The following is a 15,601-nucleotide window of genomic DNA, read 5'->3' on the forward strand; positions in this document are numbered from 1 at the left end:
TTGCTGAGGGACAACTGTCAGGCTATGTCACTTAGTTTACTGCCTTTTCCCAAAGGTGGAATGGGACAGCTGGACACACTCAAAACAGCTGTTAATTTAGCATGCTCTAGTTATGTGCTACTATCTTCATGATGCTGTTATTTATTATCAAGCGTCATCAGAAATATGAGAGCAGAGTAATATTGTATAAATACATTTTGTGCTTGGTTTATATAAAATTGATTTTTATTTATAATTCATTCATTCATTCATTCATGTTAACCCCCAAATAATTACTGAGCCCTTGTTAAAATCCTGTAGGAGGCAAATAATACAGATGACATGATGCTGGGAAAAATGCTGTGACTGCTTCCATGGTAACGGCATGCTATAAAAGTGATGAGGCATGTCCACAGAGCATTAAGTGATGAATAACAGATGAGAAGTAAAATAAACTGTAATTCTCATCTGAATCTGAGTACTTAAATTTTATGTTTCCCAGGGGTATGGAAATCAAATTTAGTAAAATTATCATTCCACATAAATTGATTTATTCAAAGCCCATATTAACAAAAGCAACAAATATTTACATATGTGGCTTATTTCCAAAATAAGAAATATCATCGAATCATTAGATAAATTTGTTATCAGAACCTGATAAGAGAACATTTAATCCCATATCAAGTATTGTGGAACAATAGGAGGCTCATTTTTCTAATTTTGCCTGAAATAATTTCTCCTCCCTTCTTACTTGTTTTTCTAGACTTGTTCCTAAAAGGAACATTTTCTTCAGTATCATTCTCATAAACTCCTTTATTTATTGGACACAGATTTGCATACCCTCTCTGAACAATTAAAATTATCTTAGTATTTCACAGAAAGCTCTTTTAGCTCTTAAAAGGTTAGCTTTTAGCTTTTAGCTCTTAAAAGCTCTTTTAGCTCTTAATTTGTATTACTTTCATGTTAAAAATGGAAAGACCTAGTCTAGAAGTTAGCAGAGAGATAAGCCTGTTCTACTTTGCCTCCCATATGTGTTGATCCCCTATTCCTCTAGTCTTTTTGTAGGTGTGCTTCAGTCTACCTTGAAGCATCCTCCTGCCTCTGTAGAGCCATTTCCAATACTTTTTTTTTTTTTAACATCATTATTGGAGTATAATTGCTTTACAATGGTGTGTTAGTTTCTGCTTTATAACAAAGTGAGTCAGCTATACATATACATATATCTCCATATTTCCTCCCTCTTGTGTCTCCCTCCCACCCTCCCTCTCCCACCCCTCTAAGTGGTCACAAAGCGCTGAGCTGATCTCCCTGTGCTATTCGGCTGCCTCCCACTAGCTATCTATTTTACATTTGGTAGTGTATATTTTAGTCCATGCCACTCTCTCACTTCGTTCCAGCTTACCCTTCCCCCTCCCTGTGTCCTCAAGTCCATTCTCTACATCTGCATCATTATTCCTGTCCTGCCCCTAGGTTCTTCATAACCATTTTTTTTTAGATTCCATATATATGTATTAGCATACAGTACTTATTTTTCTCCTTCTGACTTCACTCTGTATGACAGACTCTAGGTCCATCCACCTCATTACAAATAACTCAATTTCGTTTCTTTTTATGGCTGAGTAATATTCCATTGTATATATGTGCCACATCTTCTTTATCCATTTATCTGTTGATGGACACTTAGGTTGCTTCCATGTCCTGGCTATTGTAAATAGAGCTGCAATGCATTTGCAATACTTCTGAGTTCTCAGTTTATTCCTGACTTCATGAGTATTAGCTGCCTCAGCATTAGAATCAGCAAGTACGATCAGGGTACTGTTCTGTCATTGAGTCCGCCATTAAGACTGTCAAGATTGTAAAATAATGTTTTAAATGAAGACAAAATCTAAGAGTAAAATACTGAGGCATTGATTAGGTAAACCAAGCTCAGGTACATGATGGAAAACTCAGATTACCAGAATGTTAACAGTGATTATCTCGTGGGCATGAGTATGATATTTAGTTTATCTCTCTGTTTTCTCTATTTAACAATTCCCTACTATGAAATCATGTTCTTTATATAATCAGATATAAGAACAGTATATGTAAAAGGAGAAATTTAATAAAAGAGAATTTATTATCGTTGCATTTTCTATAGTTTGGATATAAGCCTCAATGCATTCATTCTCTGTAATTGCCTAGGAAAAAACATTTTTCATAGTGTATTAATGAAAATTAATATATTAATTAATTTATTGAGAACTTCTGTGTGTCCAGCTGAGAATATAAAGTAGACATAATCATGACCTTGGGGAGACCAAAATCTGTTAGAAGACAAATTCTGAAATAAATAATACAAGCAAGTACGTGATACAGTAGAGGTATATAAGGATACAATTCATCCAATATTATTTAAACTATATACTTGAAATCATGCTATAAGAATGCAGTTTTTGATAATCTAAAATTCTAAGAATCAAAAGAAATTCCATCTATATCTATTGTGTTAGCTACATCTATTATAAGAGCAAATTAAACTTCCTGACTTTAAGTTATGATAGTTTCTTGTGTTATTTTTTACTTTCCTGTTCAGTTAATGTTTTTTCTAGATTTTCCACAGATATTGATAATTACCTGACTAATATTATTATGTCCTTTCTTTTCTTTCCTTTTTTTTTTTCTTAAAAGACAGCCATACATCTCTTGTTATTTCTCATATTCTTCCATGAGTTAAAAAAAAAAAGAGGATGGCAGGTGTTTCAGGAATGGCATCTGATAGGTTACTAAAAGCTAGGTGGCATGTAATATGAATGTGAAAATTCAAATATGTCCACATTTCTGGATTTTCTCTTTGTTTACTGTAAAAATTGAAGGGAAACAACTTTACACATTTCACACATTGGATTAATTTTCTTTTCATGTCTTTGAGATAAGTAGTGTTTTTTTCATGAATAATGTCTGACTAAATATTTTAAAGATTGATTGTTAACTTTTTTCTCAATTTATTTTTTTACCTTTCTTACACAGAAATTTCCAGTGTTTACATGGAATATTCTAATATGACATGTTAATGCTCAACAAGCCACATATTTTGCTAATTGAACTTTTATTTTGTTTCATAGGGACAAAAAGGAGAACCAGGATTAGTGCCTGTTGTAAGTATATATGTATATACAGCTTTCATGTACCATTGATAAACTTAGTTATAGACTTGTTGTATTGATATATTATTGCTTATATACATACTTTCAAAAACAAGGAATTTATTTTATAACCAAGTTTTTAGTATAAAAGAAGCAAACCAAAATAGATCAATTCTTTAATACAATATTTCATGTTTATTTTTCACAATTTCCTGACTTTTATTGTCGCATGACTAAAGGTGTAAATCAGGGTTTTACAAAATTAAATATAATGTATGTGAATATAAAGTGATAGTTAAGATATACATTTTTTATAGTATAAATAGCCATATAATCCAAACGGAAAGGCATGATTTAATATGCCACACTTCTGGAAATATGTTATGCCATTATCCTGATTTAAATTCCATAGTGTATAAGATTTCTTAAGAGTTATTTAGACTTGTAGATGATCAAAAAGTATATCATTAAAGAGGATGAAAGTTCTTCACCACTCTCCTAGATTTTAAAGGAGTTATCATCATTTTGTCAAGACAAAAGCATAACATGTTGATTTATTTGACAATATTTGCATTTTTGCTTTGCTTTTAAATTGGCTTGTCTTTAACAAAGATTCCCTAAAAAGTAAACCATTCATATTGTTTTCTTTCATTTAAAAACACAATGTCTAAGGTGCTGTTTTAAGTGCTTTTCAAATATTTATTTGTTTGTCTTCACAACAACTCTGAGAGGGAGGTAATTTCATAATCATTATCACCATTTTACAGAAGAGGAACCTTGAGTACAGAGATGGTAATTAATTAGTCCAAGGTCATACAACTGGTAAGGGAAGGGATGGAGTTAGGATTTGAACCCAGGCCTCTTGGCTCCAGGATTGGTGCTCTCAATCACTATACCAGTACTGCCTCCCTATATTAGAGTTTAAAGTCTTAGCTTTATAGGCAAGGAGGAAATGGGCATCAACTGTCAACATCTATTTGTTCTAAAAACATTCACTGGGCTTTTGTTGTTATTCTTATTTGTTAGACTATTAAGTTTTCAAAAACTCTTTAGAAACTTTATCTTTACATATTATCTTGTTTATCGTTTAGGTAACAGGCATACGTGGACGTCCAGGACCCTCAGTAAGTAGTTTCCTCCAATATTCATGGTAGTCTTAAGTTCTTTGAGATACTGAATCTTTATGGATATTATATCTATGAAAAGACAATAGACTATAAAATAATGATGCTTGATTTCTTGAAACATTTCGTTTTGAAACATCCTCAAGTTTAAGAATTCCTTTGCCACAGTGAATGATATTGATGAACCCTAATTAGGTTAACTGTACTCATTGAAATTAGGGCATATTAGTCTGTTGTTTGACAGTGATTAAGGGTAGACTCCTTTTATCTGTTTAATGAAACAAACTGTTAATTTCATCTGTTACTATAAAATTAAATTATATATTACATTAGAGTTGAGAAATTATGCATCAGATAGCATATTTCTGGTTTAGCGTAAAATTACGACTATTGATTTCAGGTTTGGATTAGTGGTAGCATTCACAGGTAACCAGATGGATAAGACACACACACACACACACACACACACACAATTCCTATAAATTTTAAAACACATTAAATTAACATAAGTGAAATACTGATACACTTTAACAGACCTGCTATAGTCCTTCTGAAGCTTTTGCTTTTAAACAATACTGTATGTTGTTGACTTGAGTAAATGAACAGTCTGATTTTTACAACTCGATTGAAACTCTTTTGAAGAGAAATAAAATTCTCCTGGCAACTGCCATTTTCTGGAAAAAAAAAGGTTAATTTAAGATATCAGCACAAAATGCCACTTTTGAAATATAATAATTTGTTATTTTTAAAAAATATATTTATTTATTTGGCTGCATCGGGTCTTAGCTGTGGCATGTGGGATCCTTTGTTGTAGCACGCAGGCTCTTTATTGCGGTGCATGGGCTTCTCTCTAGTTGTGGTGTGCGGGCTCTCTGGTTGTGGCTCACAGGCTCTAGAGCACGCGGGCTTAGTTGCCCCGCTGCATGTGTGATCTTAGTTCTCCGACCAGGCATCGAACCCGCGCCCCCTGCACTGGAAGGTGGATTCTTAACCACTAGACCACCAGGGAAGTCCCAATCATTTGTTATTTTAATGGAGAAATAACTGCAATTACCATTTGGAAAATTCTCAGTGGATTTTAAATATACGATGGAGATGATGCAATATTCTAAATCAAGTTAAAAAAAGATACTAGATACTTGAAGGCACACAGATTAATAGTAGAAGAAGAGGCCTTTCTTTCCATTGCTTTCATCAGCAACTTGCATAGTGATGAACAGTTTGGGATATCATGTACCAATATGAACTCATACATTCCGTCAGAAAATTGGAAATCTGGAGTTTGTATGATTTTGTAGTTCTCAAATCTGAATCGTAAGTTTTTGTGTCTAAAACAAGACAGCAAAAAAAAACAACCCTTACAAATTTACAGTTATTGTTCAAACTAGTATATACAGCTCATTGGGCACCACGTTTTTACACTTCTTTTCAAGTCTTTAAGCTTCAGTACTAAAAAAAAAACAGCCTTTCTATGCACACAGAGCTTTTATATGCACATGGGTTTATTTTCTGTAGTCTTCAACTGAATGAAATTTTTAAAAAGTGTGATATTTCTGTTTTCCAATTTTCTTATATCAGTAAACCTTTAAAACAAAAATGTCTGAAGTATATGTGTTTTGCAGGCATAACCATTGTTTTCTGTTTTAGGGACCTCCAGGATCACAAGGACCAAGAGGAGAGAGAGGCCCAAAAGGAAAACCTGTAAGTTGGCAGTGGAGTTCCCTTTTTGCGAATTGTACTGTGTACTGCATAAGCCTGTCTACACCAAGCTCCCTGGATGCACCAAAGAGCCAGTGGCACCGTTCCTTTCTCACTTCTATTAAACGTGACATAGAATTCAGGTCATGAGGTAATTGTGTATCGATCCTGATTCAGAGGAAAGCATCACATGCTAATAATTACCTAACATCTTAGATAACACAGATGATATTTATTTGTCCTTTAGAGGGTCAAATTAAAATAAAGTAGAATCTAAGGAGACATAATGAGTACCTCATGTTGTTTTCAGAAGTTGTAAATCATGACTAAACAATGCCAAGAATGCATTGTTGAGATAAAACACCCAAGTTCTGTGATCTGTGGTTGCTACAGGAATAACCAAATAGGATAAAGGAACAAGAAATTATTAGAGGACAATATTTTCTTTCAAGTGGTTGTATAATGAATTTATTTCCCAAGTAACACTGCCTTTTTCACTGGGCAGCTGCTGCGGAGCTATCAAAGGAGTGATTTTAAACATCAACAAATTCATTACCAAAGGGAACATCTTTAAATTTAAATAATCAATTCTATATTCTTGAGATAAGACATGAGGTTATTATATAATACGTGCCAAATGTTTTCTCTTATTACCAAGTCCTACTATAGCAATTCTTTTGCTTTTTTTATATCTCACCCTCAAAAACTTATGTGCTTTATGTACTAAATACCTAGATGAATTTGTATATTGCTGTCGTTATCTGTGTTACAATCAGAAAAATTTCTGCTGCTTAATTTTCTGTCTAATGAGATCTACTAAAATTTAACTCTCTATGGATTTTTAACCTTCCAAAGATGTATTTATCCATATCTAAATGGGAAAAATAGATGAGCAAGGAAGGAACAAACAACCTTAAATATATAAATAAGGAAAAAACATATTTTAGATCATGTCACTAGGAACTCTTGCCAGTGGTTTCATCTTTGATACTGTTCTTTGCTTCTACACATTTCACCAAGTATAGGGTGATGCCAGTACTGTTTCCAAACCGCAGCTGGAGTTATGGAAGGTATTTGCAGGTATGCAGGTACATGACAGTGGCCCCAAGGAAGGAGTTCATAGCCATGTAGGTGGGCAGCAAAGCTGTGTCCCAATTCCCTTCCCTTATGGCCCATTCTTCATTGCTGTTCTGCTGAGCTGCCTCACCAGTGTTGGTAGCTTAAATGCTGTCGGTAGATCTTCAGATGTCTGTCCAGGGTCTAGAATGACAGAGACAGGTGGAAGATGACTTCAATTGGGTGGAGGGTGGGTGGTCATGCAGAAAACACTGTGTATCAATGTACTTGTGCCCAGAATAATTGATAAAACTGAGTCCTAAGTCTAGGTAGAAGTTGCTGTGGAAATTAGTTGCTGGAATTCCAGAATTTCTGTTAGGATTCAGTGAATCTACTCCTCAGTCCTCTTACTCTTCTCTTCTCGACTTAGTATGTTATGTGCTCCATTTCCTGTCTTGGTTAAGTCTGAGACAATCAATGTGAATTGTGTGCGTGTGTGTGTGTGTAAAACTGTGAGGAGTATTTACCTGGAATCAAGCAAGACAGTCCTGGCAGATACCCAAGTAGGAAATCTGTTCCTCTCTTAATCCTAGCAAGCAGTGGTGTGATGGTAAATGTTTAATGACTGACTTATTTAAAAAAAAAAAAAAAGAAAAAGCTTCTGAAGAACCTAGGGGCAAGACAGGAATAAAGATGCAGACGTAGAGGATGGACTTGAGGAAACAGGGAGGGGGAAGGGTAAGCTGGGAAGAAGTGAGAGATTGGCATGGACATATATACACTACCAAATGTAAAATAGCTAGTGGGAAGCAGCTGCATTACACAGGGAGATCAGCTCGGTGCTTAGTGACCACCTAGAGGGGTGGGATAGGGAGGGTGGGAAGGAGGGAGATGCAAGAGGGAAGAGATATGGGAACATATGTATATGTATAACTGATTCACTTTGTTATAAAGCAGAAACTAACACACCATTGTAGAGCAATTATACTCCAATAAAGGTGTTTTTAAAAAAAGAATATGCCTGTAGCTTTTGCTGATTTCCCTGGTGTAAATACTCCCACCAGGGCTGTTTTCAAGATACTGGCATGACGTCATAAGATACCTACAGGTAGAATGTTTTGCTTCAGGTCCCAAGACTGGCAGGAGATGCTTACCTGGACAAAAGCTGTGGCTGACACAATATAGGCTGGTACTGCAGTCATAAATACCATTTTTCTCCCCTTACTTCATTACCATCAAACACTACAAAAGCTCGTGAAGTAGAGCACAGTTTCTCAATCTTAACACCACTGATGTTTGGGGCCAGATCATTCCTTATACATTGTAGGATGTTTGGCAGCATTCCTGATTTCTACCCACTAGATGCTAGTAGAAACACCTGCCCCCCTCCCTCGTACAATTGGAACAAATAAAAACGTGTCTTGGTGTTGCCAAATGTCCCCTGGCAGTGGGGAGTGGGGGAGGGGAGCAAATTGCTTAAGATTGAGATCTGCTGATACAGAGATACTATCTTGAAGCCCTCATTACTAACCAATGATCAAAATGACTGTCGCTCATCACATATCCTTAGTTTTAAGTGTATTGTCCTGGTAAATTCATAGTGACAAACTAGCAACCTGTCAGGAGGTGGACGGTCAATACTGTGATGAGTTCTAATTGCACGAGACACAACGTCTATAGGTCTCCTCCCTCATCTGTAAAATGGGGAATACACCAGTTATTACCAACTCTAACATTTCATAGTGTGTGTGTGTGTGTGTGTGTGAGAGAGAGAGAGAGAGAGAGATATTACTAACCATCAGTGAATAAAGTTCTTTACAATTTGGGGTCATTATTATTCCTTTCTATTTGTGAATGTTTAAATGTTGCCACCTAGTGGCAATGTACAAGTACTTTTTATTGTGGATTGCTGCCTGAGATAGTGGAGTATCCTGGGGGATGGGAAGGAATGATTATAAATAGAATACTTACCTTAATATAAAACTTATGTGATTCAGCACACTTGGAAATATGAAAGTATATATTTTAATGTGTTCTAAAGTTATAATTTTTGTTTTAAATATTTATCAGCAAAATATCATGTATTATAATATTTTTTCTTATTTTCACTTATAATCTTATTATGTTCACTTAATTTTGGATAATTTTCACAAGTTTTTATTAATTTTAATCTCAATTTTTATAAAAGTAAATCATGTAGGCTATTTAGAGGAGATACCATGGAGGCACAGAATGCACCATGAAGTCAATGAAAAAGTGAACTGTCTTCAGAGCAGACTTTGCAACATGATTTTTAATCACACAGGGCTGGGGAAAAGACACAAGTTTCTGAGGATTAATATTGCCCAAACCTCTCTCTACTTGCACTGGAACTAAATGTAGTTTTTGGTCTTGCTTTGGAAATCTCTTTGGGAGCAGAGAGAATGTTTTAGCTCATATTTTGTATTAACCAAACCTGGTTATCAATTAACAATTTCACGTTTTAAAAATACATTAAGAGTTTTCCACATGTAGTAGCCTGAGTAGGTCAGACTACTCTACTATATATACTATATATATATATACTATATATATATAGTATATATATATATACTATACTACTATACTCTTTATGAAAAAAGAGTGCAGTGAATAGTTAGTGGTTTAGGAGTCAGAAGGGGTTTGATTTTTAAAGGATGAGAATAACTTTCTGAGAAATTAGTTTTCAAAATGTGAGTTTTCTCAGGCTAAGCTATCTACTTCTATTTGAACACATAAATTTGCTTAATTATTCCACTACTCCAGGAAATAAACATGTCAAACATGAATGTTTAAATATATTAATTAAATTTCTGAATAGCTATTATGCCACCCTCCCCCAAACCATCATATGCAAACTGCCCCCTCTTCCCCCTCTGCTTGTCCTGCATTTATTCCCTCTGCTGTACCAGCTCATATTTGCTTATTGTGGGCTGGAAGATATCCTCATGCTTAGGCATGAGAAGATTCTTTTACTATTAAACTCTAACTCACTTACCATATTTTTCTTGATCCCTGCTTCTAATTAGTAAAAGTATATTGAGTTTTTTCATCCTTCCTTTCCTTTCTTTGGTCCTGTTAAGAATCTCTATGGTTAAAAAGCCATAAAATAGTTAACAAGGCTTGTGGGAATGATGAGGTTAGGGGACGGAGCATTTCCAGAACTGAGGACGTGGCTGTTCCCCAACCTGCCTTCAGAATGTGGGCTAGGAGGAGGGTGGAATTCAGCAGCTACAACTCATTGCTCACTGCCCTGAGAAGTAGACTTGGCTGAGTCCCCATGCCTTTCCCTCTACTTCTCATTGGTCTGGACTACCTTTGGGAGTAGTAGGGAAAATAAAGTGTGCCAGACTTCAAGTACTAGAGTAAAGAGGATTGAAATGTGAAAATGTAATAAACATATACTGAGTGTCTACTATGAGCCAGGAACTATGTGAAGCATTCAAAAATTAGAAAGATGAGAAAAACCACAAACCCCAATCAAGGATCCATCACATTCTTTTTTTAAGTGGGGGAAAGTTAAGCAAGAACATACACAGTTAATTTAATCTAAGACAGACAAATGAATTTAGAAATCGTTGATGAGATACCCTGAACAGCAAAACTCAACCAAATAAGGAAGCTTATACTAGAATACTGATGAACTGAATACACTCTTATAATTATTTCAAGAAGGCTCATTACTGGGGATTTAACACATCAAGAGTAAAATTCTTACCCAGAATGTACCATATCCCGGTGGTAGAGGCTGTGACCAGGGCCGAAAGCCGCAGTGTTGGAATAGCTGATGAAATTACTGTAGGTGGCTGGGTTGCTATTTTTTAAAAAAATAATGAACACTTTATCTCCATCAAGAAGTCTGGTTTTTGCTTTCTACTAAGTACATATTTGGCAATGGGTTCGAATTTCTACTGGCTTATTTTTCCAGGGTCCTCGTGGTCCTCAGGGAATTGATGGAGAACCAGGTGTTCCTGGTCAACCAGGTGCCCCAGGACCTCCCGGACATCCATCTCACCCAGGACCCGATGGCATGAGCAGGGTGAGATGTGTGCATTGTTCAATATCATCTTTAGATAAAATATTAAGTTTTTGATTTATTGTTATGATTTTAAATTGTGTTAGTTCAGATGTTGACCCTTGACTTCAAGAGAAGCTTAAGTGAACACAATACTGCTGTGTATAACAATAAAACTAGGAAATCCACAGGGAATTGTTGGAAAATTCAAAGTAGCACTTTTTAAAAGTGCTGCTTCAAATTATTTGTATTTCTCAATGTCAGTCCTGGTCATTGGAATTTTGCACTTTCTGTTGATTCTGAAGGACCACTAATATTGTTCCCACTATGAATTGATGAGAGAAATATGTCCTTATCCTTTGTTCTCTAGGCTCAGGATGTTGACAAAATCTGTGTCATGTCCTCTACACCAAGCGAGGATGACACATCCAGGATGATGTATATGAAAGAGCCACTGAGTTGACACTAAAAATGCTACCTGGTTATTTCCTGAATATCAGTTTCCTGCCGGAAGTAACATAAAACAAAGTGTCTTTCTACACCTGCCTCTTTGAATTCTTAGCGGCAGAGACGGGATTTATGAGTGGATTGCATAGCCCAACAAGGGAACTTATGGAACCCTGAAATATGATTTTTCTTTTACAACAATTTTTTACATTTGATTTTCAACACATTGTAGAAGGAATTGCCAGTTTATTTTTAAAACAATACGCACATTCTTTTCCCACTAAAATTTGGAAATTAATAGAACTCCTGGAATGAGTATGGGCAGTTTTGGTCAACTGGATTACCAGAGATTTTTAGATATGAAAGACAGTAGGTAAAACTGTTGCCAATTTTGGAACATTCAGGGACTCATTAAAAGGATTGTAAAATTGTAATCAGCTTATATAAGTACAGTTTAAAGTTGGCCACAAACAAAGAAGAATACCATCTAAGTAAAATATTCTGAAATGGAATCTGGAATCTTTAGGACAAATGTTTTAAAGGCACTTTTAGGTTTTGTTCAGACGCTTGGCATGCTCTAACCATGGAAGAAAATCAGATAAAGAGATTTGAACCTGAAGTCGATTAGACCGGCTAAATACTTATGAGAATGATCTGGGCTTCCCTGGTGGCGCAGTGGTTGAGAATCTGCCTGCCAATGCAGGGGACACGAGCTCGAGCCCTGGTCTGGGAAGATCCCACATGCCGCGGAGCAGCTAAGTCCGTAAGCCACAATTACTGAGCCTGCGCATCTGGAGCCTGTGCTCCGCAACAAGAGAGGCTTCGATACTGAGAGGCCCGCGCACCGCGATGAAGGGTGGCCCCCACTTGCCGCAACTAGAGAAAGCCCTTGCACAGAAACGAAGACCCAACACAGCCATAAATAAATAAATAAATAATTTTTTTTTTTAAAAAAAAGAATGATCCATGCTTTTATCAAGTATCAGACATTTGGCCCATTACAGTAGTTATTCTGAAGCAACATAGTAATAAAATACCCCGAGGAAGATTGTTTAATCGAAAACACATACAATGAAAAACAGCTTGAACCTTTTTCCTTGCTTTAAATCAAAAGTTTTAAATGATTCTCAGAAGAGCCATTCTTTAAGGATCCCAGAGAATGTACACTTCTCAGTTTAAAAAGTATGTTGATATATGTCTTTTACTGTGGAAATAATGTCAACACATTGCTTTTACAGCCGTTTTCAGCTCAGATGGCTGGGTTGGATGAAAAGTCTGGACTTGGGAGTCAAGTAGGACTGATGCCTGGCTCTGTGGTAAGTTCAGATTTTACTGATAATCAAAGTACTTTGGAAAAACCATTGTGCAGAAAGGTTTGAGTTGGCTAGTTAAGAAGTGATATGTGTCTTCTTAAAACATATCCATCCATCCATTCATTCATTCAATTTATTTATCAAACCCTGGTGTGTACCAGTTAAAAGCCCAATGGTTTTCCATTCATAACTATGCAAAATATTTGTCTACATTAATAAAGGGCTGTCTGTATTTTTCACTTACTATTTGAAGAAAATAAAGAATTTTAAAACATATAACCACCACCACCTCAACAAAAACTGTACTTTTTAAAAATTAAAAAAAAATTTATGGTACCGTTAGAAAGTTATTTGAAAAAATTTTGAAATGAGAAGTTTTATCGCTCTGAGTTTTTATTATTTCCTATTTATCTTAATACTCTCTGGTTGCCTTATGCCAACAACTCTAAAATTTATGCACTGGGCCATCCCCATTCTCTTTTGAATTTCTTCAGCAGCTAGAAAGATTCCCATTTTCTCTGGCTAAGTATTTTAACCTGGGTATTTGGAGCAGTGCAATTTCATTGAATAAATTAACACTTTTCAAAGCAACTTCTCCATGCTTTTTTGCTCATAACATAATTCAAAGGCATCCCAGATTAATGACATTTCAGACAATGTAAAGTCAGACTGCATAAACACCCCTTCTACCCATCCTTAAAGCCAGCAAATAACTTAAACATTATTTGTATATATTTTAAGTCACTTAAACATTGTTGTTTATATACATTCTAAGTCAGTAGCAGTATGGTCTCATTCAATGATTAACTTGGAATATTTTTCTGAAATATATGAGTTTTTAACCGTTTGAAGTTGAAATTACATATGTTTATTTTTTTTAAATGAAGCTTTTATTTTCTTACTAGCTAAATATCTGATCAATCCAAAATGAAAATTTAAGTTTTTGCCATAAGAACAAACTAGATTTTGATTTAATTGCTTTCACCTTTTAAAGTGTGACATTTAAAAAATTACATAGACATTTATTAATAATTTTTAAAATTGCATTTTCCTTTTCTTCCTTTTGTTAAGCCTCAGCATAATCATTTCATGGTTAAATGGGGAAAGCCTGTGTGGATACTTTAAGTGTATGTTGTGAAAGAAAGAAATTAACCCAGAAAACTTAGTGCCCCAGATTGTTTTAAACTTACATTTAAAATAATCTAGTCATTATTATTGATAGTTTCATAAGCCTTTAATTCAACTTGCTCATTTTAAGTTATAAGAGTTAGCTGCTGTGAAGCTGAAGAATGAAATAGACAGTTTGATAACGACTTTATCCTTGCCAAGGTTTTTCTGTGTTGGATGCTCTGCTTTAATAGAACCACCCCTTAAGCAATGCAAGTGTTCTTGTCCCAAAGACATTGGGTGTGTATAGGCACATTCTTTATTTCTTTGTATGACACTGAAGGTGTGTGTAAAATCACCCCAAATGTTGCCCAAGCTTTAATCTTTTTTTTTTTTTTTTTGTGGTACGCGGGCCTCTCACTGTTGTGGCCTCTCCCGTTGCGGAGCACAGGCTCCGGACGCGCAGGCTCAGCGGCCATGGCTCACGGGCCCAGCCGCTCCGCGGCATGTGGGCTCTTCGCGGACCGGGGCACGAACCTGCATCCCCTGCAACGGCAGGTGGACTCTCAACCACTGCGCCACCAGGGAAGCCCCAAGCTTTAATCTTTTTGAATTTAGCTGTATTCCAGGTAAATACAGAAGGACAACGTCATCACCTTTTCACTGTCAGAGCTTTGCTTTTCCAGATTCTAAAGCTGATTCAAAATTTTTGAAATGTTTCAACTAATTGTCATGAACACTATGCAACTTTTCTTCTCATTTGTTTCTAAGGGTCCTGTTGGCCCAAGGGGACCTCAAGGTTTACAAGGACAGCAGGTAAGTCTTCTTATAATTAAATTACATACTATAGTAAAAAAAGAAAAATTTATAAATAAGGCCTCTGTAACATGACTGCTTTTGGTTGGCCTTTGAATTGCATATTTTAATGCTCACTGAATGGGATGTATTCAGTTAATTTTCACTCACTTAGAAATATATGCAGTATGTTTTTCATAGACTCTTCATGATGTTAAAGTTTTATTATCTGTTTCTTTATGTTACTGATCTCCAATACAAAGAGTTTTTATGTGCCTGTACTTCTGAAATAACCCATCATTATCTCATATCATGGTGAAAATTCTCATAATTAGTTCTCATAACTAATTATGAAAATTCTCATACTTAGTTATGTGCCAACTCTGGAGCTCTGAAATCAGAATAGGACATCACCATGTGGTATTATTAAAAATAACAGTGAAGATGATCACTCCATCAAATCTTTAAAAAGAATATAATACTATACTTTCTTTCTATAGCCTATCAAATACCAATAAAATAGTGATGTAGCGCTATTTTAATGTTTGTAGCAATTTGACAGGCAGTAGGAAATGATTTTTCAAGAGAGAGAGAGAAAAGAATTCTTAGCTCAATCAAAGATACTGTATTTTCATTATCATGTGTGTGGACTTTTACTTCAAGCTATTTTATATTACTGCCATTGTGAATGACAACTGTAGTTGATGAAGAAGGAGAAGAGGGAGATAACTACCATTATTGAACACTCACTCTGTGCCAGCACTATTCTAGGTTCTTAACATGCATTAGTTATCTGAAGAGCTATAGCAGCCTAATGAAGTAGGCACCATATTATTCTCATTTCACAGATTAGGAAATGAGGTATAGAGAGATTAAGTAACTCACTCAAAGTCACACAGGTGTAGAGTGGTAGAGCCAGCATTTTGA

The 15,601-nt window shown here is 35.5% G+C and overlaps 1 protein-coding gene across 1 annotated transcript in view; it reads left to right on the plus strand.

Moving 5' to 3' along the window:
- Window positions 1–15,601, plus strand: part of COL5A2 (collagen type V alpha 2 chain) — a 145,093-nt gene that overhangs the window by 74,281 nt on the left and 55,211 nt on the right. The window contains exons 4-9 of the mRNA XM_082630244.1: window positions 3,081–3,113; window positions 4,193–4,225; window positions 5,873–5,926; window positions 10,926–11,036; window positions 12,698–12,775; window positions 14,651–14,695. Coding sequence (XP_082486370.1) covers window positions 3,081–3,113; window positions 4,193–4,225; window positions 5,873–5,926; window positions 10,926–11,036; window positions 12,698–12,775; window positions 14,651–14,695 — 354 coding nt within the window. The remainder of the gene's footprint in view (window positions 1–3,080; window positions 3,114–4,192; window positions 4,226–5,872; window positions 5,927–10,925; window positions 11,037–12,697; window positions 12,776–14,650; window positions 14,696–15,601) is intronic.

The sequence above is a fragment of the Mesoplodon mirus genome (assembly GCF_964341445.2).
Source record: "Mesoplodon mirus genome assembly, chromosome: 8".
Classification (NCBI taxonomy): domain Eukaryota; kingdom Metazoa; phylum Chordata; class Mammalia; order Artiodactyla; family Ziphiidae; genus Mesoplodon; species Mesoplodon mirus.